This window comes from Protobothrops mucrosquamatus, unplaced genomic scaffold, assembly GCF_001527695.2.
Source record: "Protobothrops mucrosquamatus isolate PMUCROS unplaced genomic scaffold, P.Mucros_1.0 scaffold2208, whole genome shotgun sequence".
Classification (NCBI taxonomy): Eukaryota; Metazoa; Chordata; class Lepidosauria; order Squamata; family Viperidae; genus Protobothrops; species Protobothrops mucrosquamatus.
Window position 1 is genome coordinate 21,295 of NW_015388300.1, and position 23,070 is coordinate 44,364.

At 48.9% G+C, this 23,070-nt stretch overlaps 2 protein-coding genes across 2 annotated transcripts; one reads left to right on the forward strand and one right to left on the reverse strand.

The window, feature by feature from the left end:
• The first annotated feature begins 18 nt into the window (after nucleotides 1-18).
• On the forward strand, nucleotides 19-1,846 carry LOC107295044 (probable palmitoyltransferase ZDHHC12). Its single transcript, XM_015824334.1, has 5 exons — nucleotides 19-43; nucleotides 405-571; nucleotides 725-811; nucleotides 1,176-1,342; nucleotides 1,507-1,846. Exons 1-5 carry the CDS (start codon nucleotides 19-21, stop codon nucleotides 1,844-1,846), a joined length of 786 nt encoding a protein of 261 aa, XP_015679820.1.
• A 2,432-nt stretch (nucleotides 1,847-4,278) lies between these two features.
• On the reverse strand, nucleotides 4,279-22,703 carry LOC107295045 (serine/threonine-protein kinase N3). Its single transcript, XM_015824335.1, has 27 exons — nucleotides 22,680-22,703; nucleotides 21,417-21,651; nucleotides 21,018-21,160; nucleotides 20,652-20,760; nucleotides 19,985-20,139; nucleotides 19,164-19,350; nucleotides 17,906-18,097; nucleotides 16,739-16,848; nucleotides 16,204-16,347; nucleotides 15,948-16,023; nucleotides 15,419-15,602; nucleotides 14,181-14,322; nucleotides 13,352-13,538; nucleotides 12,026-12,217; nucleotides 10,870-10,979; nucleotides 10,373-10,516; nucleotides 10,117-10,192; nucleotides 9,587-9,770; nucleotides 8,147-8,213; nucleotides 7,547-7,638; nucleotides 6,975-7,151; nucleotides 6,363-6,425; nucleotides 6,101-6,177; nucleotides 5,844-5,986; nucleotides 5,182-5,289; nucleotides 5,005-5,085; nucleotides 4,279-4,491 (listed from the first exon to the last, which is right to left on the reverse strand). The coding sequence occupies exons 1-27, from the start codon at nucleotides 22,701-22,703 to the stop codon at nucleotides 4,279-4,281; spliced, it is 3,615 nt and encodes a 1,204-aa protein (XP_015679821.1).
• Between the last annotated feature and the right edge of the window lie 367 nt (nucleotides 22,704-23,070).

Here is a 23,070-nt window from a genome sequence, read left to right on the forward strand (position 1 = left end):
CTCAGCTGGGGCGTCACCATGGGGCTCTTTCTGCACAACACAGGTGAGACCCCCCCCTTTGATTCGGGCCCCCCAGCGAGTGCCCGGGGAGATCGCGGGGGTGCCCCGCCAAGCCAAGCCCCGGGGGAGCGATCGTGGCTTGTTGAGTGTAAGCCGCGATCTAGGTAACCCTGGTTGCTGCTCCCAGCCTAAGTGGCCCTGAGCTCAGCCTTGAGACGTTCCCTCAAAGGGTCGGCGTGATAGTGGAAAAGTCCCCGCGTGGTGCTCTCTCCCTTCTCCTTGAAAAAAACGCGTCTGATGTCCGCGCACTAATTGACCGTTGGTGAATTTGCCGATGCCGATGGGATTCTAATGGTGCTCCAGTTGTTTCAGGGACGCATCCAAGGCACCACTTGGCTATGAATGATTATTTCCCATTTGTCTCCCTCTTCCAGATCTCCGGAGGCGGCTTGAGCAGGGAGAGCTCCTTCAGCCTCTTTTGTTCACCTTGCTGGTTCTCTGTTCCGTCGTCCTGTATTTTGTCGTGTCGCTCATGAACCCAGGCTACGTGGAGGAGAGCGAGGACGAGAAGGTGGGTTGAGGAAAAACTGGGAATACTTTGGAGGCTGTTAAAAACAAAGATGTGTTTTCAAAAAAAAAAAAAAAAAAGAATTCTGGGAATTGACAGGTAAGTTACTGAGGTTGTGCAATTTTTGCTAAAGATTATTTGATGTGGTTTTGATAGGACTCAGTGACCGGAGAAGAGAAAGCCAAAACATTCTCTCAGGATCCCAGCGTTCGTCTGAGGCGGTGTGGATACTGCATGGTGAAGGTAACTCTTGGTTTCCAGGTGACATTGCCCGAGAGAAACCATAGAATCCTAGAATCATGAGGCTGGAAGGGACCCTGGAGGTCTTCTAGCCCAACCCTGTTTGAGCAGGAGACCCTATGCCATTCCGGACCAATAGCTGTCCAGTCTCTTCATAAAAACCTCCGGTGATGGAGCACCCACGACTTCTGAAACTTCATTTCAATATTCTCCTTTGTAGGTGGAATTTCCCCCAAGATTTCTGATGTTGAGGCATTTATGGAGGGGGAAAAGAATAGGAGTTAGCCAGCATGCAGTCATAGAAAGTCAGGGTTTGAAGGGATCCTGAAGGCTATCCAGTCTGACCCACTGCTTTGCCGTCTTGCAGCAACCTTTGCGAGCCAAGCACTGCCAGGCCTGCCAGCAGTGCGTCCGTCGCTACGACCATCACTGTCCTTGGATTGAAAACTGCATCGGGGAGAGGAATCACCCACTTTTTATACTCTATTTGGGGGTGCAGCTCGCCGTCCTGCTCTGGGCTCTGCAGCTGGCTTGGTAAGGGACGGGCAGGATGCCCCCAGGGGTTGGGGACCCTTGTGCTGAGTCTGAAGGGGGGACCGAGGGCCTCTCCCCCATTGCTCATCCAAATCAGGTGCTCCTGTCCAACGATACAAAGGAAGCTTTTGTGTTAGAGCAAGTCTCTCTCTCCACTTCAAAAGGTCCGGCCTGAATTTCCAGCCGTTCTCCTGGGTCTGGTTTCAGTGCCACCTGCTCCTCCTCCTCTCCTTCCTGCTCCTCCTCATCTGCACGGTGGTTGCGACGCTGCTGCTGGGCTCCCATCTCTACCTCGTCTCCTGCAACACCACCACCTGGGAGTTCATCTCCCGCCATCGCATCTCCTACCTGAAACACTGCAAGGTGGAGAACCCCTTTGACCAGGGGGTCCTCCTCAACCTCTGGAGGTTCTTCTGCGCGTGTCGCCTGGTGGCCTGGCTCTTTGAGATGGGAGGCCTCCTCTCGCTCAACCACACTTCCGCCCTCCTAGAGCTCTCTGCCTAGCCTGGTAGGATTCCCGGAATTCGGAGTTGTCTTCGAAACCTCTACTGCGGCTTCGTGGTCTAGTAGCAGGACTGATCCTCTTCCTGGATAAATGTCTTCGTAGTGGAGAAGATTGGTTTCCGATTTTAGACTGGGGGCGCTGGGGGTGAGGCAGTGGGGGGCCCTAACCCTAAAACTGGAGATCCACCATTGAGATTTGGAGATATAGAGATCTGGGCAGTTGTTACAAAGAAGAACCGAAGGAGAAGCCTATACCGTTGGGGCAGGAAGCAGGAAACGCAGGCAGCCAAACACGAAGAGGTCCAGAATCCCCGGCTTGAAATACCACAAGTCGGGGTTTCGGCAGGATGTTCGTATCGAATTGAGGCCGGGGAGACGGGCGCTCCCTGGAAGCTGAGCGGTTTAGCAAAGAACTAGGCAGCTCCACCTGGTGCCGTGGGGTTTAAGAGCTTAAAGAAAAACGGTTTTAATCCAACACTAACGTTAATAAAAGACCAAAACTTGCATCAAAGTTTATTTTCTTGGCTCGGTGTGGGCGTGTGCCAAAAGATGGAGGGTGGGGCTTAAATATGGGCGGGGCTAGAGCCAGTCACTTCCCCACGTCCAATTTTGTTCCTTCTTGCCTAACAAAACACAAAAGATGCTGGCGAAAAGAAAAAAAAAATACTTTACTCTTAGTAATGACCTATCGTACTATTTTTTTAAATATGTCTTCCACTTCTTTGTACTTATTATTTTTTTTTTCTTTTTGCCAGTGGGCAGGCAAGTCCCTCGGCTTAAAACCATTTCCTTAATGACTGTTGGGAGTGAAAGAGTCACTTATGACCGGTCCTCACACTTAACGATGTACAGGGGAACAAACAATGTAAACTCCCAGTAGCTGGGTTTCCACATTGTAGCAAGCCACAGCCAAACCACAATGGGGCTCAGGGTGTTTTGTGAATCTGACGTCGCGCAACATATCGGAGCTTTTTCTTCTTTCTTATTGAAACGAGTTTAATTTTAAATTAATTCAGTCACAGTGGAGGACCAAAAGGCAAGACACAATTGGTGTTGAACTTCCCGCCTTCTCTCTTCTGCCCCCTCTCTCCAAACAATCTGCACCCCATGCCTGGTGCAGAAAGGAAGAGAAAAAAATACAATTCGCATACATTCGTTCTGTGGCCCCTAAAAGTGACATCTCGGGAGGCGAAACAGACGGGGAAACCGAGGCAGCTGAGGCCTGTCGGCGTGGCCGTCTTGAAAGAGAGGCATTGTGCCCTGGGCTGAGTTCGGGAACTAGGAAAAGGACTCGCTTTGTTTCCAAAGCCACGGCAAGAACAGAGGTCCGTTTTGTTCGCAGCCAACGCTGGGCATCTCACGCAGTCGTCCGCGGGAGGAGAGAGGTCAAATTCCATGCCAATCAGTGCCAGCCAGAGCGTGCAATCTGCCCGTCGATAATTCTGCCTCCTGCCTAACCAGAGGTCCGATACGGATAGAGACAGCTTGGCCAGATGTGCAGACTTTCCAGCTGTGGGAACCAACAGGTGGGAGCAGATTTCCCCTCTGCAGGGCTGGAGGCTGCAGGCGGGATCAGGAGATCAGAGTGGGTCAAATTCTTCATCCTCTTAAGTCAGGGCTCTCTAAACGTGGCCACTTCAAGACTTGTGGACTTCAACTCCCAGAGCTGGCTGGGGGATTCTGGGAGTTGAAGTCTACCCATCTTAAATTTGCCAAGCTTGAGAAAGACCTACGTAGTGCAAACTACACCCTGCATTTCTAAAGCAAAGCTACATTTTTGGAGAGCCAGGTTTCTTCCTTCATCTGGTCGGAGTTGAAACATGTCATCATAAAATGCAAACAAAAAACAACCCGGAGTGTTTGGTCTCAGTCAGAAAATGATATTAAAGTTACTAGGGTTTTCTCCGAGGCTTGTGGGGATGGAGAAGAGACAAGGTTCCCAAACGCACCACTGGGATCCTCATCTTGGTTTTGGGATGTCCCATCCTGTCTTGATGGAGGAGACCAACCAAAGAAGTCCTCGAATGGAGAGTTGGTTTGTTAGCCTACTGGATCCTGCAGCAAAACCTCTGGGGGACTTGATGGAGTTTCAGAGCAGATCCCAAACTGCAGGATTGACTTTTGCATGCTCAGCTTTATCAGCCTTCCAAAAGTCACCATTTCTTTTCAAGACTCACAACTATCCATCGTAAAATCTCTATAAACTGGCCCCTTCCTCAACAATTCAGAATTAGGGGGAAGCTGATGGAAGTTGACCTTGATGCTCCATGGGGCCAGATTCAGATTAAATTTTTTGCCTGGAAAAAAAATGTAAAAAAAAAAAAAGCACTTGGAAATATCGGTTCCCCCAAACCGTGATCTGTTAAAGCTTCTCTTGAGCAGCAACTGAGGGGGGAGGATCTTGAGCAGCAGGGCAGGGATCAGGCCCACATTCAGACATTCAGGAAGTGTTGGGATAGGAAGTCAAAATCTTTAAACCGGGCTTGTTCCTCGACAGAGAGAGGGAGGGCGTCCCCGGGAGGCGTGAGGACAGGCTTTTGAGACGTGAACTCCTTGTCAAAGTTGCCGACGTCGGTGGCACTTTTTAGGATGGGCACCAAGGGTGGTTTGAGATTCCGGGAAAAAAGGGCATCCCAGTCCATCTCCTGGGGGGGAAAAAAAGAGAGAGAAAAATAGAAGTCCACTCTCCTCAACTCTTGTTAGGTATCCTCTGTCTCTGTCTGTTGCTGAGGTTGAGAAACGCTGTTATGGAGAGAATAAGGATCAAATTGCAAAAGAAATAACAGAATAACAGAGTTGGAAGGAACTTCTGAGATCTTCTAGTCCAACCCCCCCCACACACACACATTCAAGCAGGAGACCCAAACCATTTCAGACAGATGGTTGTCCAATCTCTTCTTCAGAGCCTCCATACATCCGTATAAAGTTTATACATAAATACATCAAAGAAATGGAAAGGGGCTGAGAGGGAAGAAGAGACAAATACAGGGGAGAATGAAAGGGGGTCCAGAAGAAGAGGTGATTTAAAAACAAAGGCAAAATGGTTAAATGCTCCTTTCGGGCGCTCAACTTAAGTGTTGATTCAAGAGATCGGAAAGGAAAGAAAATGGATCACTGAAGGGGGTTACCGGACGGCAGACGTGGAGGGATCTCCGTACCTTGAAAAAAGGGTGAGTTTGAATCTCTTCGGCGTCTTTGGCTCCCGCTCCGAGACGTCGCTCGGGACACTTTTGGAGAAGCTGGTGAGAAAAAAGAAGAAAGAAAAATCGGGACTGGGTTCCAATCCAGCACCAAAACTTTGCTGTGGGACCCCCGCCATGAATTCACGACGCTACCTTGTGCATAAGCGAAGTGCTGGTCTCGGAGAGGAACCGCGGGAAACGAACCTCTTCGCTGATGATGCTGTCAAACATCTCCTCTTCGTTGTCACCGGGGAACGGAGACTTGGAAGGACAGAATTCGGAACGGTTTAATCCTCGGCTTTCTCTCCTACCTTTTCCAAGGGTGTGTGTGTGTGTGTGTTCAAAACAGACTCCTCTCCACACAACAACCCTATGAGGTAGGCTGGACAGAGAGATGTTGAGTGGCCCAAAGTCACCAGCTCTTGCCGAACAGGAATTCAACCAAGAAGCCCTGGTTGATCAGTTTAAAATAATTAATTTTAATGAATAATTGAGCTCCATCTCTCTTGATGCTTAAGAAGACCTAATTAGGCTATCAGCCTTGGGGGAGGGGTGTCTTAGGAGAGGGAGGTATGTCTTGAGGTGGACATATGGATGCTGCAACAGTAGCGAGTGTGAAAAATGGCCCTAAGTCCCTTTTTCAGGACTGTTGTAACTTCATACAGTCACTAAGCGAACCAATTGTAAGTCAAGGACTACCTGTATAGAAATGTTATTTGTAAACTGCATATTTTCTGCCTGCTGAAATTACCCATTTTTCTTTTACAGCCCGGACACTCTGCGAATGTTCTGCCCAGACTGGAAATTGTGCTCACCTCTCCCACCAGCATCTCAAAAATGAGCACGCCCAGCCCCCACCAGTCCACCGCCCGGGTGTAGGACGGATCCGTCAAAATTTCCGGAGCCAGGAACTCCGGGGTGCCACAGAAGGTGCTGGTCCGGTCTCCGAAACCGACCCCTGAGAGGCGGGATAAAGAGGAGGCGAGCAAGCCTGTCAACAGATTGCAAATAGGCACAGGCCCCCCCACTTTCTCTCCCCCCCCCCGAAGCAGAGCTGCTTCTTCTTCCTCACCTTCCTTGCAGAGCCCAAAATCCCCGATCTTCACGAACCCTTCGGCGTCCAGGAGCAGGTTATCCATTTTCAGGTCCCTGCAGGAGCAGCGGCAGGGAAAACGGAGGTGGGGAGGAGAAAGGGAAGTCCGTTATTAAGGGGACAGGGGGCCAGTTTGGTGCAGCAGTTGAGGTGCTGGTGTAGAAACCAGGTGACGGTGAGTTCTAGTCCTGCCGTTGGCAGGAAAGCCAGCAATTCTATCCTTGCGTTTCGGATGTCTTACCTGTAAACAATGGCTTTCTCGTGCAAGAATTGAAGTCCTAAGACAACGCAGGCCGAGTAGAACCTTGGAAAGATTGAACGGGGAAAGGAAGATGATCAAACACCACATCAGCATCATTGAGGGCACACAGGTAGTCCTCTACTTAGGACCGGGCACTTAGCAAGTGTTTGGAGTTAACAACAACGCTGAAAAAAAATTACTTATGACTTGTCCTCGCACTTAGAACCATCGCAGTGTCCCCACAATCAGGGTTGTGATTCAGGTGTCACATCTGCAACAGTTGCATCCTCCCTGGGTCATGTGACCCTCACCTGAGACCGTCACAGCCAGCTTCTGACAAGCAGCCAATGAGGAAGTCGGCAGGGAAGGTTTCAATTAGCAGCCCAAAAAAAAAAGATCGTACAATGGGAGGCAGTCATGGGACGCCTGATTTAACGACTGTAACACTTAATGATGAATTTTCCAGTTGCTATTGTGATCGTAAGTCAAGGACTACAACCATTTGACTCGGATGGCATAGAGCTTCCTGCTTGAGCAGAGGGTTGGGCTAGATGACACCCAAGGTCCCTTCCGACTCTCTTATTCTGTGTTCTGTATTTTTCATCCACTCACCGAGTGGTGTCTTCAGAGAAATTGTTGAAGCTAATGTGCATCATGAGGTCCCCGCCGGGGGCGTAATCCATCAGGAAACACACGTGACTGGAAGTCTGGAAACAGGCAAACATGTTGACCAGGAAGGGATGGCCGGAAGAGTTGATGACTTCGAAAATACGTTTCTCACAATACAAGCTGCCAGAGATAAAATTTCAAGCAAACATCAAAAGACAATAAAGATACCCTTTGTTCCTGGAAGTGTATTTTCCCCTTCACTTTCTCCGTTCTTTCATTTTCACGAGGACTAGCGCCTTATCTAAAATGGCTTTTTAATTTTTTTTAATGATTTGTTATTTGTTTAATTTTTTTTTGCATTTTTCTGTGTTTTTAATTTTGCACACTGCTCGGAGTCCAATGAGTGAGACAGGCAGCGTATTAATTCACAAAAGTGTCTACTGTCAACCCCACAAGCTTTCTACCAGTTGTCTTTTTCATCTGGCCCAGCGGACAAGGTTGCTGGAGGGAACACCCAATGCTCCCCTCCTGGAGGAAAAACAACGGGCAAGTCTTACAAACCAAGCCACGTTCACCTGTCCAGGTCATCCCGGCTAATTATCTCCTGCTTCTTCAGGGCTTTGATGGCAAAGAGCTTCTTGGTGGCCTTGTGACGGGCGAGCAGGACCTAGAAATAAGGATCCAATCCTTTTGGGAACAGGCCAAAACCAAAACCAGTTTCCCACACACACACACAGCTTTGCATCTGCCCCACTACGGCTGAAACGACTGGATCATTTTTTAAAATAAATAAATGTGTCACATCCATTCTTGTCTGCTCGCTGTGCAGGCAATCCTTGACTTAAAACCATACATTTAGTGACGGTTTCCTGTCTCGCCTGCTTTGGGAGGCTGGAGACACTTTCTGACCAGTGACACAAGGCCATTTCCACCCCAGGGTCCTGAAACCATCACGGAAACTGGTCTGCCTGTTGTTCATTCGGAACAAGGGGAGTTGGGTGACTCGGGAACACCCGATACGGCATTAATGCAGACGGGACCCAAGTTTCATGTTGCTTTTCCAAATTCCCACTTCATAGATATTGCAAGGGTGTACCAACCCGGGATGTCTTTATCACACTGTTGGGTGGAGCCAGGGCAGTGGTGGGTATACACACACACACAACACACGCTACCTTTCCAAAATGGCCCCTGCCAAGCACCGCCATACAGCAGAAGTCTTCCAGCTGCGGAGCCGTCCTCCTGGGAGAGCGAAGGAAAATATTTAAGGCATCTAGAAAGTCCTGAAGCTGGTTCAGATCGAAGGTTTGTCATGTCTGACGTTGAATATGACTCCACAGGTAGTTCTCGACTCACAACTGTTTGTTTAGTATCTGTTCAACGTGACAATGGCACCGAAAAAAAGTGATATGGTCATTTTTCACACTTAACAATCCTTGCAGCATCCTCGCGGTCACGTGATCAAAATCCAGACACCTGGCAACGGGCTCATCTTTATGACGGTTGCAGCGTCCCGGGGGGTGTCACGTGATCCCCTTTTGCGACCACCCGACAAGCAAAATCAATGAGGTGAGCCGGATTCACTTAACAACTGGGTCACTAACTGAACAACCTGCAGCAATTCCCTTAACAGCTGTGGCAAAGAAAGCTTGTAAAATGGGTCAAAACCTCACTTCACTGTCTCACTTAGCAACAGAAACGTCGTAAATCGAGGACTGCCTGTATCCGTCCTTCCTACCCCCACCCAGCTGGAAGGTACCAACTGCAGCAAAGGGGATTTAAAGCACCTGCCGAAAACGCAGCCAAGTTAGTTAATGCTTCTCGTTCTCTGGTTCGTACCTGATGACGGTTTGTTGCAAGTTGCCCGTTTTTCCATGGAGGAGGGGAGTCTTCTAAAAATAGAACACAAGGAGGAATGGAGACCACTGGGTGATCAACAAACTTTGGGCCGATCGGCAGGAGATGGTGAGTTCTAGTTCTGCATTAGGCAGGAAAGCCGGCTGGGTGACTTTGGGCCAGTCCCTCTCGCCCTCTCAGCCCAGCCCACCTCAGAGGGTTGTTGTCGTGGGGAAAATAGGAGGAAGGTTGGTTACCATGGAAGGGGTGGAACTCAATAAATATTTTTATTATTTTCGCCCTATCTTTATTTATTTTATTTTATTTTATTTTTCGTTCACTGGCCGGTCAATAGGGAAATCCGTGACCCTTAGATGTTGAAGGGGTTGCCTTCGTGTCTGTCCTCCCCGTTTCCCCTTTGAATGGGGGCCTAGGCACCCTCCGCTCTGCCCAAGCTTGCGCGAAAGAGGCAGAAAGAGGCGAGGGGGCTTGGGGGGTGGCTGGCCCCCCCGGGTCAGCTTCTCCGGAGAGGCAGGGCTGCATCTGGAAGAGAGGCTCTTTTTTAAACATTGGTAAACCCTCCCTTCCTCTCCAAATGTCTCGGTCAGGCTCGCCCGCCTAACACAGGCCGTCTCAATTTACAGCCATTCGTTTAGTGACCATTCAGAGTTACAACGGCACTGAAAAAAGTGGCTTACGACGGGGTCCTCGCACTTCCAACCATCCAGGATCACAGGATCAGAATTCGGGCAACCGGCCTGTATTTAGGGACGGCTCACCTGGGCGCGCAGGGCCCCGGGCTGTCCTCAGCAGCAGCTGCAGAGCCAACATCTGGATGCAGAGACCCCCGGAAAGGGGGGCTGGAAGCGCTGAAGGAACTACAAGGGGGCAGGAGGCTCATCATCAGGCGTCCCCAGGTGGCAATGTTGACGTTCATCTGAGAAGCTCGGAGGAACTCTTTCCCTGCAGGGAAGGACACCAAAGCCAGCGATGCTCAGCTGGTGATCTGGGAGGGTCTCCCTGGTGGCCGGCTACCACCCGGGTCACCCTTTATTCTAAATTTCCAGCATTTCTCCTCCAAACTCAATTTGAGTTCGGATGGACGATGAAGTGTAAAGTCTCCTGCCTTGAGCAGAGGGCTGGACGAGAAGACCTCCACGGTCCCTTCCAGCCCTGTGACCTTAAGTTCTGGGTTCTAAGAGCTGTTCAGCTGTCCACCACCACCAGGGTGGTCACTGGGCCATGTGACAGAAGTTCTTAACGCAGGGGAAAATATTGACATCGATATTTTTTGAGGAATTCCTCTTACCTTTCTGTTTAGGGAAAATACGCTTCTGGCGTTGCAGCTTGGCGTGGGTCTCAACGACCGGCTGGCTGAACGTCACCTACGGAGGAAGGAATAAAAACGGCTGTAGATTAGGGAGGCCCAACCGTGGCAACTTGAAGACTTGCAGACCTCAACTCCCACATGGCTGAGAAAGGCGGTTGTTAAAGGAATCTTGCTGGATTTTACAATCATGTGGCCACAATTATTGAGCCACCTGTGAGAGGAGAGCTGCCCGTACCTCTACGAAGAGCCTCCCCCGGGGTTCGAGAGGAACAGCCAGGTTGTGGCTGGCGTTGTCGAGGAAGCCGTCCAGACGCACAAATGTCACCCCGCAGAGCTGGCGCCAGTCGTGCCAATAAACGGAGACCTCCAGCTCCCGAGACTGCAGGGTGAAGGGAAGAAAGATCAGCATTGCTCGGAAAAGGATCCGTTCTCCGACGTCCTGACTGCAGCACCGGTTTCTCAACAGGGCGCCAGACGTGCGCGCTGTAGTGACGGTGGCCGTGGACTAGCAACCAGCCTGTTGAGCCAGCCTCCCTGCTCAGGGACAAATTCACCCCATCCTCAACTTGCAACCACAGCCGCCTTAACACTTAACGTGTGACTTAACAATGGTCTTGCTTAGCAGTGGAAATGTTGTCACTTGTAAGTCAAGGACGACTCATATAGATACTCTATCTTTGCTCCAAAGTGGATTGCGGTTTCTTCCTGTGGCAAGTGAGGATGCACACTTACTCGCTCCAACTCAACAGCGAAAGTCTGGTTCCACGCTTGCCGGCCAACCGGCCCCCAGTTTGTCTGACCCACAACTTTGTTGTCAACCTTGAGAACGGCAAGGACGTCTCCTGCAAACAGAAGAAAAAAGAAGCAGCGGTGATGTCGGATCTTTGGGGGTCTCCTTGGGAAGAGACTGTGCCAAGCTCCCTAACAGTACAAGCAGTCCTCCTTTAGCGACCACTGGCACTTATTTAATGACTGCTTGAAGTAGTTACAACGGCACTGAAAAAAGTGACTTGTCAGCGCTTTTCACCCAGCTGTTGCCGTACAGTGCCGTACGTACAGTGCCGTATGTATCAAAAGTACAGTGCCGCACGTACATTGCCGCATGTACAATACTGTACAGTGCCGTACGTACAGTGCCGTACCGTACTGTACAGTACAATACAGTACAATAAAATAAAATAATAAACAATAAAATAAATAAATAAAATAATAATTCCTTCCTTCCTCTCTCCCTCCCCTTTCCTTTCCTTTCCTTCTCTTCCCCTTCCCCTTCCCTAACTTAAATACATGATCAATCAAGAATTATAATCCTTACGGAGAAAACAGTTCCATAAACAGGGCATCAGGAATGGGATGCCCAAACAGTTCCTGGCGATATGTAGATTTCCTTGCTGGCTACAAGGCACAAGGGTGGGCACGGAGGCTCCGTTTTAAAGCACGTTTTTCCAACTTTAGTGCAGGTCCTATTTCTAAGCAATAAACTGTGTGAAGGGAGGTGGATCCCTTATGGGGTTTTAAGAGGTGGGGGGCTGTCAGTTTAACTAGCACTTCAGACGCACACAGGCAGGGGCAGATCCCAAAGGCTGCCTGGTTGTGGGATATCATTCTGTTGAAATTTCTGGATTAAAAAAATATATATATCTTTATTATCTGTGAAGGAATGTGTAGCTAAAGAAGGACTCTGTCTGTGTATGTGTGTCTGTCTGTCTGTCTCTCTGTGTGTGTGTCTGTCTGCCTGTTTCTCTCTCTCTCTCTCTTTCTTTCTCTCTCTCTCTTCTGTGTTTCTGCCTGTTTCTGTGTGTGTGAGCTGGCATGTTTTATTTGGATAATAAACCTGATTCCGCTCTGTCTGCTGTCAGTTCCTCTACGGAGGATCATCAACACTCACGGCTGAGTTCCTCCTGGCGAAGGAGCTTCCCCGCAGCCCCCCGGCCGGGGAGGTTGACGCCAGCCCATGTCCGGGTCAAGAGCTTGAAGTCACCAGAGCTCGTGTAAACAGGCACGGAAGTGGCCACACGGGAACGGCCTGGGATCTTCTCCAAGAGGTCTTCACAGCCCACCAAACGGACCAGAAGGCCACCTGCAAGCCAAAGAGAAGAGCCACAAGGCATGAACAACTGTCACAAAAGAGGGTTGTAAGGAAAAATGTTCAAAATATATCACTGAAGGAGAAAATTGCCGTGATTATTCAAATCATTTACCAGAATAAATTCAGAACGGAAAATCCAGCATGAATTAGCCAATAGATCTAAAAGAAATTAGGATTTTATCTCTCTCGGATTGAACAGAGATGTTGGTTCTTTGACTAATTTGATCTAGTTACAATACTCAGAAAACAGGCTTCTGTTTATCTGGAGTACTTTGAAATTTTAGTGGAAATTGGCACAACTTGTCTGCAGCTTTGTTGCCATTTAACTTGGTGTTTACACATAAACACACAACCTGTGAGGATAAGTGAGATAACTTTGTTATTTTACTAAACATAGTTAATCTGTTTTAAAACACCACAACATTTTCCTTATCACAAAAGAACATTCCTTGTTTTGTAAAACAATGGCTGTTAAGTCTAAAATGTAGAAACTGTCATGCAATAAGGCTGGCCAGAGCCACTGTAGGTGAGGAGTGGTGTAGGAAATTGATAAAAGGAAAGGAAAGGAAGAAAAGGAGAAAAAAGGAGAAAGGGAAAGGAGAATTTGAAGGGAAGGAAAGAAATAAGAAAGGAAAAGAAAAAGGAAAAGAGATAAATGGATGAAAAAGGAAAAGAAATTAAATAACAATAAAATCTGTATGGCACTCTTTGCTTCCAGTAATCTATGACTGCATAATTTTTATTTTCTTTTGATTTGCATGCAGGCAGGCTCAAACAGAAAATCATATTTAATGGATCTGATGCAGTGGCTTTAATTAGAATTGGCAAATTCGTACGTTTGCATTTGTACCTTTATAGCTGCTGGAAAGTCGGGATGTTATCAGAAAGCGAATGTCTTCATTTCTTTTTAAAATATCCAGAGTTTTGTTAATCGAATGAAAGTTAAGATTTCATTCTGGCTGGGTTTTTTCCATACACAAAACTCCGGATCAGCGCTTCCTCTCATTCAAAGCGGTTTCCTCCCTTCCAGTCTAATTACATCCTGCCGTGTTATATCAAGGTCTGAATACGCCGAATGGAAAGACACACACAAATATTGAAATAAAGTTAACAGAACAAAGGCACCTGTGAGAGCCGGGGGCTTGATCAAAGTCGGGGACAACTGTTGCACCCCAAGGGAGAAGGTGTCTGTCAGCTCTTGCTTGATCAGCTCCCGTTTCGGGTGATCTGGAGAAAGTTGGCTGAGAAGGTGTTCAAGAGCCAGTCGGAACAGATTGATCTTTTGGGAGGATTCCTGCAGACAGGCCTGTGCCTGGAGCATATCGCAAAGGAGAGAGAAGAGCGGGAGGGAAAAAGGAAGTTTGAACTATAAAAGGACTGGAAATATTTATTGCATAAATAGACAGATAAATAAATAAAATATTTCAAAACCTTTCCTCCACCTAGCTGCCTTGGAACCTTCTCCAGCCCTAAATACTGTATTTTTTTTTAAAGTGTTTTTTTATTTTTTATTTTTAAATATCGTTTCAGTAAGCCATCTGGAGTCAGATGTAATTTGATGGGAGGGCCAACCAGAAATTCCAAGGAAACTGACTAGACTGGAAAACTGAACAGATGGACGTCACAGGCTGGCACGGGGTGTGGTAAGAGAAAATTACACAGAGGTGTCCTTGCAAGTTATGAGCAATTTTAACGTGCAAAATTCAACGCAGATAATTCAAGTATGAGACCCAGTGGATGTTTCTTTAATCCAGCAGTTTCCAGAGGTTACTCTACATTGCTGCAATTTTAGTGCTCGTCTTTGCTGGAGGGTCCTGGGAATTATAATCCAACATATCAGGCCCAGGAAGACCCCTTGAATTGCAGGCTCCACCCTCCACAGGGACTAGAAACATGCAGAGTCACCGACTCTGTTTGCAGAATCTGTTTGCTACAAACGCAAAGCTGCTCTTACCTCTGCCACCATCTTCCGGTCTTGCACCCGCCGTCCGCTGAGGATCTTCACCACGTTTTTGGCTCCCTCGGCCACCGCCGCTTCAATGCGCAGGCGATGCCTCAGTTCTTCGAGACGCAGCTCCAGAAGTAAGAGGGGGGGCCTGCCTCCCACCCCTGCAGAGGCAGAAGGGGGAGTAATCATTGTTCCATTGTACGACTGTTACGATTTACAACCACGATGGGCAGGCTCCATTACAGCCATAAATCAAGGACTGCCTGCCACTGTTGTCCATCTTGCTCTGGGTTCAAAACTAAAGGAGTTAGGAATGGGTAGGAGGCCACCAAGAAATTCCAGGGATTTAGATTAGACAAGGAAGTAAAAACAAGTCCCAGAAGACAGCTGTGCTCCAATCTCTGCCTTATCTTTGTAGCAGGTGAAGGAGAAACATCTGTGAACAGATGTTAGCCACATGCAATTGAACAAGCAGGCTAGAGTTATACCTTCTCTGGAGAAATAAAAACCAACGAACACTGCCCTCTGGAACGAACTACCCCCAGAGATCCGGGTGATCCCGGATCTCCCCTCCTTCCGCCGCGCCCTAAAGACATGGCTCTTCCAACAAGCGGGATTGGCCTAGGGAATTTTAGTGGGGTTTTTAAGAGAAATTTTAATTATATAGGCCATAACAAATATTTCTTTTTAATTCGGTTTTAAATTAGGTATTTATTGTAGNGGTACCTTCCCCACCTTGAGTTATTTATAAAAATAATAAAAGCGGGATAGAAATAAATAAAATAAAATAAAATAAAAAGCAAGTGACCGGCCAGTTATCCCTTTAGGCACTGGGAATCTACAACTTCCCCAACGGAAGCACAGACAGGAGGGGCAAAGGGGAAACTTACCCCCGGATCCGTGGGAGGCGAGACGGGTTCTTTGCGCGAAAGAGGCAGAAAGAGGCGAGGGGGCTTGGGGGGCGGCTGGCCCCCCCAGGTCAGCTTCTCCGGAGGGGCAGGGCTGCATCTGGAAGAGAGGCTCTTTTTTAAACATTGGTAAACTCTCCCTTCCTCTCCAAATGTCTCGGTCAGCCTCGCCCGCCTAACACAGGCCGTCTCAATTTACAGCCATTCGTTTAGTGACCATTCAGAGTTACAATGGCACTGAAAAAAGTGGCTTACGACGGGGTCCTCGCACTTCCAACCATCCAGGATCACAGGATCAGAATTTGGGCAACCGGCCTGTATTTAGGGATGGCTCACCTGGGCGCGCAGGGCCCCGGGCTGTCCTCAGCAGCAGCTGCAGAGCCAACATCTGGATGCAGAGACCCCCGGAAAGGGGGGCTGGAAGCGCTGAAGGAACTACAAGGGGGCAGGAGGCTCATCATCAGGCGTCCCCAGGTGGCAATGTTGACGTTCATCTGAGAAGCTCGGAGGAACTCTTTCCCTGCAGGGAAGGACACCAAAGCCAGCGATGCTCAGCTGGTGGTCTGGGAGGGTCTTCCTGGTGGCCGGCCACCACCCGGGTCACCCTTGATTCTAAATGTCCAGCATTTCTCCTCCAAACTCAGTCTGAGTTCTGATGGACGATGAAGTGTAAAGTCTCCTGCCTTGAGCAGAGGGCTGGATGAGAAGACCTCCACGGTCCCTTCCAGTCCTGTGACCTAAGTTCTGGGTTCTAAGAGCTGTTCAGCTGTCCAGCACCACCAGGGTGGTCACTGGGCCATGTGACAGAAGTTCTTAATGCAGGGGAAAATATTGACATCGATATTTTTTGAGGAATTCCTCTTACCTTTCTGTTTAGGGAAAATGCGCTTCTGGCGTTGCAGCTTGGCGTGGGTCTCAACGACCGGCTGGCTGAACGTCACCTATGGAGGAAGGAATAAAAATGGCTGTAGATTAGGGAGGCCCAACCGTGGCAACTTGAAGACTTGCAGACCTCAACTCCCACGTGGCTGAGAAAGGTGGTTGTTAAAGGAATCTTGCTGGATTTTACAATCATGTGGCCGCAATTATTGAGCCACCTGTAAGAGGAGAGCTGCCCGTACCTCTACGAAGAGCCTCCCCCGGGGTTCGAGAGGAACAGCCAGGTTGTGGCTGGCGTTGTCGAGGAAGCCGTCCAGACGCACAAATGTCACCCCGCAGAGCTGGCGCCAGTCATGCCAATAAACGGAGACCTCCAGCTCCCGAGACTGCAGGGTGAAGGGAAGAGAGATCAGCATTGCTCGGAAAAGGATCCGTTCTCCGACGTCCTGATTGCAGCACCGGTTTCTCAACAGGGCGCCAGACGTGCGCGCTGTAGTGACGGTGGCCGTGGACTAGCCCCCTGGGGTTGGCCGGGGACATTGGTTGCTAGTCCTCAAGACTGCAGGGCGATGTTGAGCCAGCCTCCCTGCTCAGGGACAAATTCACCCCATCCTCAATTTGCAACCACAATCGCCTTAACACTTAATGTCTGACTTAACAATGGTCTTGCTTAGCAGTGGAAATGTTGTCACTTATAAGTCAAGGATGACTCATATAGATACTCTATCTTTGCTCCAAAGTGGATTGCGGTTTCTTCCTGTGAGGATGCACACTTACTCGCTCCAACTCAACAGCAAAAGTCTGGTTCCACGCTTGCCGGCCAACCGGCCCCCAGTTTGTCTGACCCACAACTTTGTTGTCGACCTTGAGAACGGCAAGGACGTCTCCTGCAAACAGAAGAAAAAAGAAGCAGCGGTGATGTCGGATCTTTGGGGGTCTCCTTGGGAAGAGACTGTGCCAAGCCCCCTAACAGTACAAGCAGTCCTCCTTTAGCGACCACTGGCACTTATTTAATGACTGCTTGAAGTAGTTACAACGGCACTGAAAAAAGTGATTTGTCAGCGCTTTTCACCCAGCTGTTGCCGTACAGTGCCGTACGTACAGTGCCGTATGTATCAAAAGTACAGTGCCGCACGTACATTGCCGCATGTACAATACTGTACAGTGCCGTACGTACAGTGCCGTACCGTACCGTACTGTACAGTACAATACAGTACAATAAAATAAAATAATAAACAATAAAATAAATAAATAAAATAATAATTCCTTCCTTCCTCTCTCCCTCCCCTTTCCTTTCCTTTCCTTCTCTTCCCCTTCCCCTTCCCTAACTTAAATACATGATCAATCAAGAATTATAATCCTTACGGAGAAAACAGTTCCATAAACAGGGCATCAGGAATGGGATGCCCAAACAGTTCCTGGCGATATGTAGATTTCCTTGCTGGCTACAAGGCACAAGGGTGGGCACGGAGGCTCCGTTTTAAAGCACATTTTTCCAACTTTAGTGCAGGTCCTATTTCTAAGCAATAAACTGTGGGAAGGAAGGTGGATCCCTTATGGGGTTTTAAGAGGTGGGGGGCTGTCAGTTTAGCTAGCACTTCAGATGCACACAGGCAGGGGCAGATCCCAAAGGCTGCCTGGTTGTGGGATATCATTCTGTTGAAATTTCTGGATTAAAAAATATATATATCTTTATTATCTGTGAAGGAATGTGTAGCTAAAGGAGGACTCTCTGTGTGTGTATGTGTGTCTGTCTGTCTGTCTCTGTGTGTGTCTGTCTGCCTGTTTCTCTCTCTCTCTCTCTCTCTCTGTGTGTGTGTGTGTGTGTGTGTGTGTTTGTCTGCCTGTTTCTGTGTGTGTGAGCTGGCATGTTTTATTTGGATAATAAACCTGATTCCGCTCTGTCTGCTGTCAGTTCCTCTACGGAGGATCATCAACACTCACGGCTGAGTTCCTCCTGGCGAAGGAGCTTCCCCGCAGCCCCCCGGCCGGGGAGGTTGACGCCAGCCCATGTCCGGGTCAAGAGCTTGAAGTCACCAGAGCTCGTGTAAACAGGCGCGGAAGTGGCCACACGGGAACGGCCTGGGATCTTCTCCAAGAGGTCTTCACAGCCCACCAAACGGACCAGAAGGCCACCTGCAAGCCAAAGAGAAGAGCCACAAGGCGTGAACAACTGTCACAAAAGAGGGTTGTAAGGAAAAATGTTCAAAATATATCACTGAAGGAGAAAATTGCCGTGATTATTCAAATCATTTACCAGAATAAATTCAGAACAGAAAATCCAGCATGAATTAGACAGTAGATCTAAAAGAAATTAGGATTTTATCTCTCTGGGATTGAACAGAGATGTTGGTTCTTTGACTAATTTGATCCAGTTACAATACTCAGAAAACAGGCTTCTGTTTATCTGGAGTACTTTGAAATTTTAGTGGAAATTGGCACAACTTGTCTGCAGCTTTGTTGCCATTTAACTTGGTGTTTACACATAAACACACAACCTGTGAGGATAAGTGAGATAACTTTGTTATTTTACTAAACATAGTTAATCTGTTTTAAAACACCACAACATTTTCCTTATCACAAAAGAACATTCCTTGTTTTGTAAAACAATGGCTGTTAAGTCTAAAATGTAGAAACTGTCATGCAACAAGGCTGGCCAGAGCCACTGTAGGTGAGGAGTGGTGTAGGAAATTGATAAAAGGAAAGGAAAGGAAAAAAAGGAGAAAAAAGGAGAAAGGGAAAGGAGAATTTGAAGGGAAGGAAAGAAATAAGAAAGGAAAAGAAAAAGGAAAAGAGATAAATGGATGAAAAAGGAAAAGAAATTAAATAACAATAAAATCTGTATGGCACTCTTTGCTTCCAGTAATCTATGACTGCATAATTTTTATTTTCTTTTGATTTGCATGCAGGCAGGCTCAAACAGAAAATCATATTTAATGGATTTGATGCAGTGGCTTTATTAGCATTGGCAAATTCATTTCTTTTTAAAATATCCAGAGTTTTGTTAATCGAATGAAAGTTAAGATTTCATTCTGGCTGGGTTTTTTCCACACACAAAACTCCGGATCAGCGCTTCCTCTCATTCAAAGCGGTTTCCTCCCTTCCAGTCTAATTACATCCTGCCATGTTATATCAAGGTCTGAATACGCCGAATGGAAAGACACACACAAATATTGAAATAAAGTTAACAGAACAAAGGCACCTGTGAGAGCCGGGGGCTTGATCAAAGTCGGGGACAACTGTTGGACCCCGAGGGAGAAAGTGTCTGTCAGCTCTTGCTTGATCAGCCCCCGTTTCGGGTGATCTGGAGAAAGTTGGCTGAGAAGGTGTTCAAGAGCCAGTCGGAACAGATCGATCTTTTGGGAGGATTCCTGCAGACAGGCCTGTGCCTGGAGCATATCGCAAAGGAGAGAGAAGAGCAGGAGGGAAAAAGGAAGTTTGAACTATAAAAGGACTGGAAATATTTATTGCATAAATAGACAGATAAATAAATAAAATATTTCAAAACCTTTCCTCCACCTAGCTGCCTTGGAACCTTCTCCAGCCCTAAATACTGTATTTTTTAAGTGTTTTTTATTTTTTATTTTTAAATATTGTTTCGGTAAGCCACCTGGAGTCAGACGTAATTTGACGGGAGGGACAACCAGAAATTCCAAGGAAATTGACTAGATTGGAAAACTGAACAGATGGACGTCACAGGCTGGCACGGGGTGTGGTAAGAGAAAATTACACAGAGGTGTCCTTGCAAGTTATGAGCAATTTTAACATGCAAAATTCAACGCAGATAATTCAAGTATGAGACCCAGTGGATGTTTCTTTAATCCAGCAGTTTCCAGAGGTTACTCTACAGTGCTGCAATTTTAGTGCTCATCTTTGCTGGAGGGTCCTGGGAATTATAATCCAACATATCAGGCCCAGGAAGACCCCTTGAATTGCAGGCTCCACCCTCCACAGGGACTAGAAACTAGAGTCACCGACTCTGTTTGCAGAATCTGTTTGCTACAAACGCAAAGCTGCTCTTACCTCTGCCACCATCTTCCGGTCTTGCACCCGCCGTCCGCTGAGGATCTTCACCACGTTTTTGGCTCCCTCGGCCACCGCCGCTTCAATGTGCAGGCGATGCCTCAGTTCTTCGAGACGCAGCTCCAGAAGTAAGAGGGGGGGCCTGCCTCCCACCCCTGCAGAGGCAGAAGGGGGAGTAATCATTGTTCCATTGTACGACTGTTACGATTTACAACCACGATGGGCAGGCTCCATTACAGCCATAAATCAAGGACTGCCTGCCACTGTTGTCCATCTTGCTCTGGGTTCAAAACTAAAGGAGTTAGGAATGGGTAGGAGGCCACCAAGAAATTCCAGGGATTTAGATTAGACAAGGAAGTAAAAACAAGTCCCGGAAGACAGCTGCGCTCCAATCTCTGCCTTATCTTTGTAGCAGGTGAAGGAGAAACATCTGTGAACAGATGTTAGCCACATGCAATTGAACAAGCAGGCTAGAGTTATACCTTCTCTGGAGAAATAAAAACCAACGAACACTGCCAATGGTTGGAAGAGTTTCAGCCATAGATAGAGATGAAATGAATCTACCTTACAAAAGGAGATGATTGTAAAGGGCTGCAAAAAGAAACTCAATGAAAACTTTGATAAGAGTTTGGGTAAAGGGACAAACCTGTCGGGCTGAGGGGGTTACCTGGCGCGTCCGTCGCCTGGGAGAGCTTCAGCATCTCCATCCGGATCAGCTCGAGTTTTGTCTTGCTGTCCTGAAACGTTTGCTGAGCAACGGCCAGGAGTTTCCGCTCCTGGAGAGGGAAGAGGGATTCCGAGGGGAGGAACATCAAGAGCATCGTCAGGTGTGCAAAATCAGGATCGTACTTGAAGCTCCAGTTCAGCTGATGTATTGCTCAGGCCTGTAGCCAAGAATCTAGTTGAGTAACGGCCAGCACTAAATTGGCACTAGACTCAGTCACTGGAACTTTACAGAATGAGAGAGCTGGAAGGGGCCTTGGAGGTCTTCTAGTCCAACCCCCTGCTCAAGCGCAAATGGTACCCAACTCACCTTCGCTGTGCTGGAATAGACCTGGATCATGTTCTCAGCTCCCTGCTTCACTTTCAGCTCTATGTGAAGCTGCTTCTTCAACGCTTCCAGCCTTTTTGAAACGTGGTTGGGATCTTTTTCCCAAAGCTTGAGGTCGGGTGGCCCTTTTGCATCTGGGGAGGACACAAAGGCCAATCAATAAGAGGCGACTAAACCGCAGCCACTGGCTGGGAGACCACACAGAGATTCTAAACTTCCGGAATTCCCCAACCAGCACTGCTTTAAGAGGCACGGATTTCAACTCCTAGGATTCCCCAGCTGCCAGACTTTAAGACAGGTAAATGACAACTCCCAGAACCCCCCAGCTGGCATTCTTTAAGGGGCATGGACTTCAACTTCCAGAATTCCCCAGCCACAAACACTTCCACATCCCACCTGCTTGGCCACTGTTTCTCTCCCCAGTAACAATCCGTGCTTGGAGTGTTTGGAGCTGGCAATTCAACTGCTCCAACTTCTGGCTGGACGACTTCAGCGCCGTCTCCACATGGGCCAAATTCTTCTTGTCCTTGGTCGCCCTCCGCAAATTCTCAGCCCCTTCCTTGATTTTCAGCTCTTTCTGAATGGCCCGGCGGACCGATTCNTAAACAAACAACTCCTGGAAGTTGGATAAAGAGTGGCGGGTGCAGGAAAGTCTCGCCCATGGAGGAAGCAGACCGGATTTCGGAGGAAACGCAGCTTGGCTTCAGGTTTGCCAAGGGCGAAGGGGGTGGGAGGGTGATTTGGGGGGGTGGGAGGCTTTCCAACAAGCAAAGTCAGTGGGAGAAGCTGGATTCACTTAACGACCGTGTGATTCAGTTAACAATTGCAGCGATTCACTTAACAACTGCGGCAAGAAAGGTTGTAAAATAGGGCAAAATTCCCTTAACTGTCTTACTTAGCAACGGGAATTTTGGACTCCGTTGCGATTGTAAGTCAAGGACTGCTTGCTCGTACACTGTTTCTCAGTCTCTGCAACTTTAAGATTGGGGGGGGGGCTATGCTGGCTGGGGAATTCTGGGGGTTGAAGTCTCCCCGGGGAATTCTGGGGGTTGAAGTCTCCCCATCTTAAAGCTGCAGAGATTGAGAAACATTAAATTATGGGCACCATTGTTGCCCTCCCCACACCTGAGGATGTCCGTCTCCCCTGCCCACCTAAACCACAATTCCCTGCCTAGCCTAACACAACTGGCTTCCGTTCCACACAACAGAGGGGAGGCAGCCCCACCAGAGCCAAAAGCGACAGGGAAGCCAGCAGCATAAAGGGGTTCCTTGTCCAAAAGTTTGGACACCCCGTTCATCTACATCCCATTGCTTGAGCCGGGGAGGGGGGGGGGAGAGAGAAGGACCGCAGAAGGGGCCACATTCACACAACCAGGCATTCAAGGCAGATTAAAGACTCCCTCCCTTGTAAAGCCGGGGGCCTCCCAAACAAGCCAGTCCAGAGTCACGAATTCTCCCCCAGCCAGCCAGCCACCCAACACGCGCGTTGAACGTCGGAATGAAACTCCCCCCCCCCCCCCTCTGCCAGTCTCCCCACGACGGGGAGGCAGCAGTCCCGGCCGGTCAGAAGGCGCAGGCCGGGGGGGGGGGCGCTTTGCCAAGGCGCACCTGCTCTGCTCTGCGCGGCGCCTCCCGCACGCTCACCTGTTGGATTCGCCCGGCCGCCATCGCCGCAGCCCGTCCAGCTCCGGCGGGGAACTTTTTCAAACTTGGCCCGGCCCCGCGGAGGAAACGCGGCGCGCATCTCGCGCCCTCTGCTGGCTCTCCGTCCCGGCCGGAGCCCGGGAAGCCCCCGAGGAGACGCCGCGCCGTTCCCCAGGCTGCCTCGCCCGCCTGGCTGGGGGGCTTTTGGCCCTGCCCTCTGGGGCTTTGGAGGGGAGGCGGAGCCCCTCCTCTTCTCCGGGGCAGCCCCTCAAACACCGCAGGACTGCTCTCATGCCCCCCTCCTCTTCCTGCCCCCCTTCTTCAGATGTTTGGGCCTCCAGCCCCCCCCCCCCCCAATCGTTCAGAACAAGGTGGGCAAAATACTTTCCTT